The following is a 2,204-nucleotide window of genomic DNA, read 5'->3' as shown; positions in this document are numbered from 1 at the left end:
GTCTGTCCTCCCAGCTCCTGACAGGGGTGCTGTTGGTGTCTGTCTGTCTACTCAGGTCCTGACAGGGGTGCTGTTGGTCTTCCTGGAGCAGGTGTTGCCCTGCACCGGTTCTCCCGCCCATGAACTCAGCCCTGGCTACGAACCCATGCACAGGGGAAATCCTCATGTGCATTTCTTCTTCTGGAAGCTTCTGAGCTATTTCCCAGGATTTGGTGCTGACCCTGACACAAGGCTCTGTCCCTAATGCTCTCCTGTACCCCACTGGCTCCTCCTCCTCCTGTGTTCTCCTCACGCCTGCTCTGGTGGCTACGTCAGACCTGAGACATCAAACTGAGGACCCACATGTGTGGCTGTGCAGTTCTTCAGATCCTTCTGCCCCAGCACTGCCCTTGCCTGGCTTCGGGAGGTAGAGGGGAACACATGGCTGAATGACGGAACTCGGCCAGCCTGGTACATGTTGTCTCTGAGCAGTACCCCCCTTAACCTGTTCTGTCCTTTCCAGTCTGAAGCTTCCAGAAAGTAGAGTCAGTCCAGGGGCGGGTCCATGTCCAGTCCAGGCCATGTCCTTGACACTCTCAGTTCTGATTCCTTGGAAGCGGCTTCTTACTGGTCGAACATGATCCTGACTTTTCCTGGCAGGACTGCCCGGGTGTTTTCTCAGCTGGCCTAGACTTGACGGAGATGTACGGCCGGAACCCAGCCCACTACGCTGAGTACTGGAAGGCTGTACAGGAGCTGTGGCTGAGGCTCTACTTGTCCAAGCTGATCATAATGTCCGCCATCAATGTGAGTGCCCCCACCCTCCCCCTGGGGACACTCAGGCGCTGACCTTCCTGGGCCAGACAGACCTAGCAGAAAAAAAAGCCACTTGGGTGGGAGCAGGGCCTGGTGGGCTGGAATGAGCCCTGAACACACCAAGCAGTAGAGAAAGGATTGGGGTTCGACTTACTAAAAGCAGGGTTCTTGTGGGGTGGTGGTGGTGCACACCTTTAATCCAAGCACAGAGGCCGAGTGAGTTCCAGGACTACACAGGAAACCCTGTCTTGGGAGGAGGAAAATAACACGAAAAGAAATGGGAAAAAAAGGGGTCAGGGTTCTCTGAGGGGCTAGCTCTAAGGATCAGAGCTACAGGAGCCAAGAGGGAGAACTGAAGAGAAGGTTAGTTTAGAGATACACAAGCCTGGGGAAGAGGCCTGTCTCAGCGTGGGGGCACGCATTGCAGACACTGCCATTTGGGGTTCCCAGGCATCCTGGTAGGAATGACCACCAGGAACAACTTCGTGGCCTGACAGCTCTGTCTAAATACTCGTCTTGAACATTAGCATCAGATAAAAGCTAGAAAGGGAGAGGCAACTTGCTGACCTAAGGGTCATTCTTTTGGCCCCCTAAAAGCTAAAGAGCCACATGTGAAGGCCTTTGAGCCCATGGGTAAAACTTAGGCCTCTTAAGATCTCCGCTGCTGGTCCCTGGGTGGCCAGTCTCAGTTTACATACCTATCGGGCAGACTTGGCCCAGATCAGCACAGTGCCAAGAGCTCATGCCCACCCTCAGCCCGGTTTAGGCAATATTACCAGGAACCGGTGGAACACCTACAGACCAAAGCTCTGCTTCTCTGTACAGGGTGCTTCTCCAGCTGGAGGCTGCCTCGTAGCTCTTACCTGTGACTACAGGATTATGGCTGACAACCCCAAGTACACCATAGGATTAAATGAGACCCTGCTGGGCATTGTTGCCCCCTTCTGGTAAGACGAGGGACTGCATTCGTACTCTACTTGACAACACATGTATATATATCTTACCACCGCCAGCAGCGCTGAGGTGAAGGATGTCCTCATTCCAGGTTCAAAGACAACTTTGTGAACACCATTGGGCACCGAGCAGCAGAGCATGCCCTTCAGCTGGGGATGCTCTTCCCACCAGCAGAGGCCCTCAAGGTGGGTGTGGTGGACGAGGTGGTGCCTGAGGACCAGGTATTCAGCAAGACTCGCTCAGTTATGGCCCAGTGGCTGGCCATTCCAGGTGAGAAGCAAGCAGCGGGCAGCTTTGGGGCAAGTGGTTAAAGGAAGATAGATCACCTTTCCCATTCTGGTGACCCATCCTGATGAAACCAAAAGTTCTCCCAAGTCAGGTTTTGTGAATATAGGCTGCGCTGTTTATCTGCTCCGTGCTGCTGTGGAGCAGGGCTCTTAGAGAGGGAAGCCATC

The 2,204-nt window shown here is 54.0% G+C and overlaps 1 protein-coding gene across 1 annotated transcript in view; it reads left to right on the top strand.

Moving 5' to 3' along the window:
• The window catches only part of Eci1 (enoyl-CoA delta isomerase 1), a 20,508-nt gene that overhangs the window by 15,301 nt on the left and 3,003 nt on the right, over positions 1-2,204 (top strand). The window contains exons 4-6 of the mRNA XM_005349180.2: positions 640-786; positions 1,621-1,742; positions 1,841-2,019. Of these exons, the coding sequence (XP_005349237.1) occupies positions 640-786; positions 1,621-1,742; positions 1,841-2,019 (448 nt within the window). The remainder of the gene's footprint in view (positions 1-639; positions 787-1,620; positions 1,743-1,840; positions 2,020-2,204) is intronic.

The sequence above is a fragment of the Microtus ochrogaster genome, chromosome 7 (assembly GCF_000317375.1).
Source record: "Microtus ochrogaster isolate Prairie Vole_2 chromosome 7, MicOch1.0, whole genome shotgun sequence".
Classification (NCBI taxonomy): Eukaryota; Metazoa; Chordata; class Mammalia; order Rodentia; family Cricetidae; genus Microtus; species Microtus ochrogaster.
Note: the sequence above shows the minus strand (reverse complement) of the source record. Positions and strands in the feature narration are given on the sequence as shown.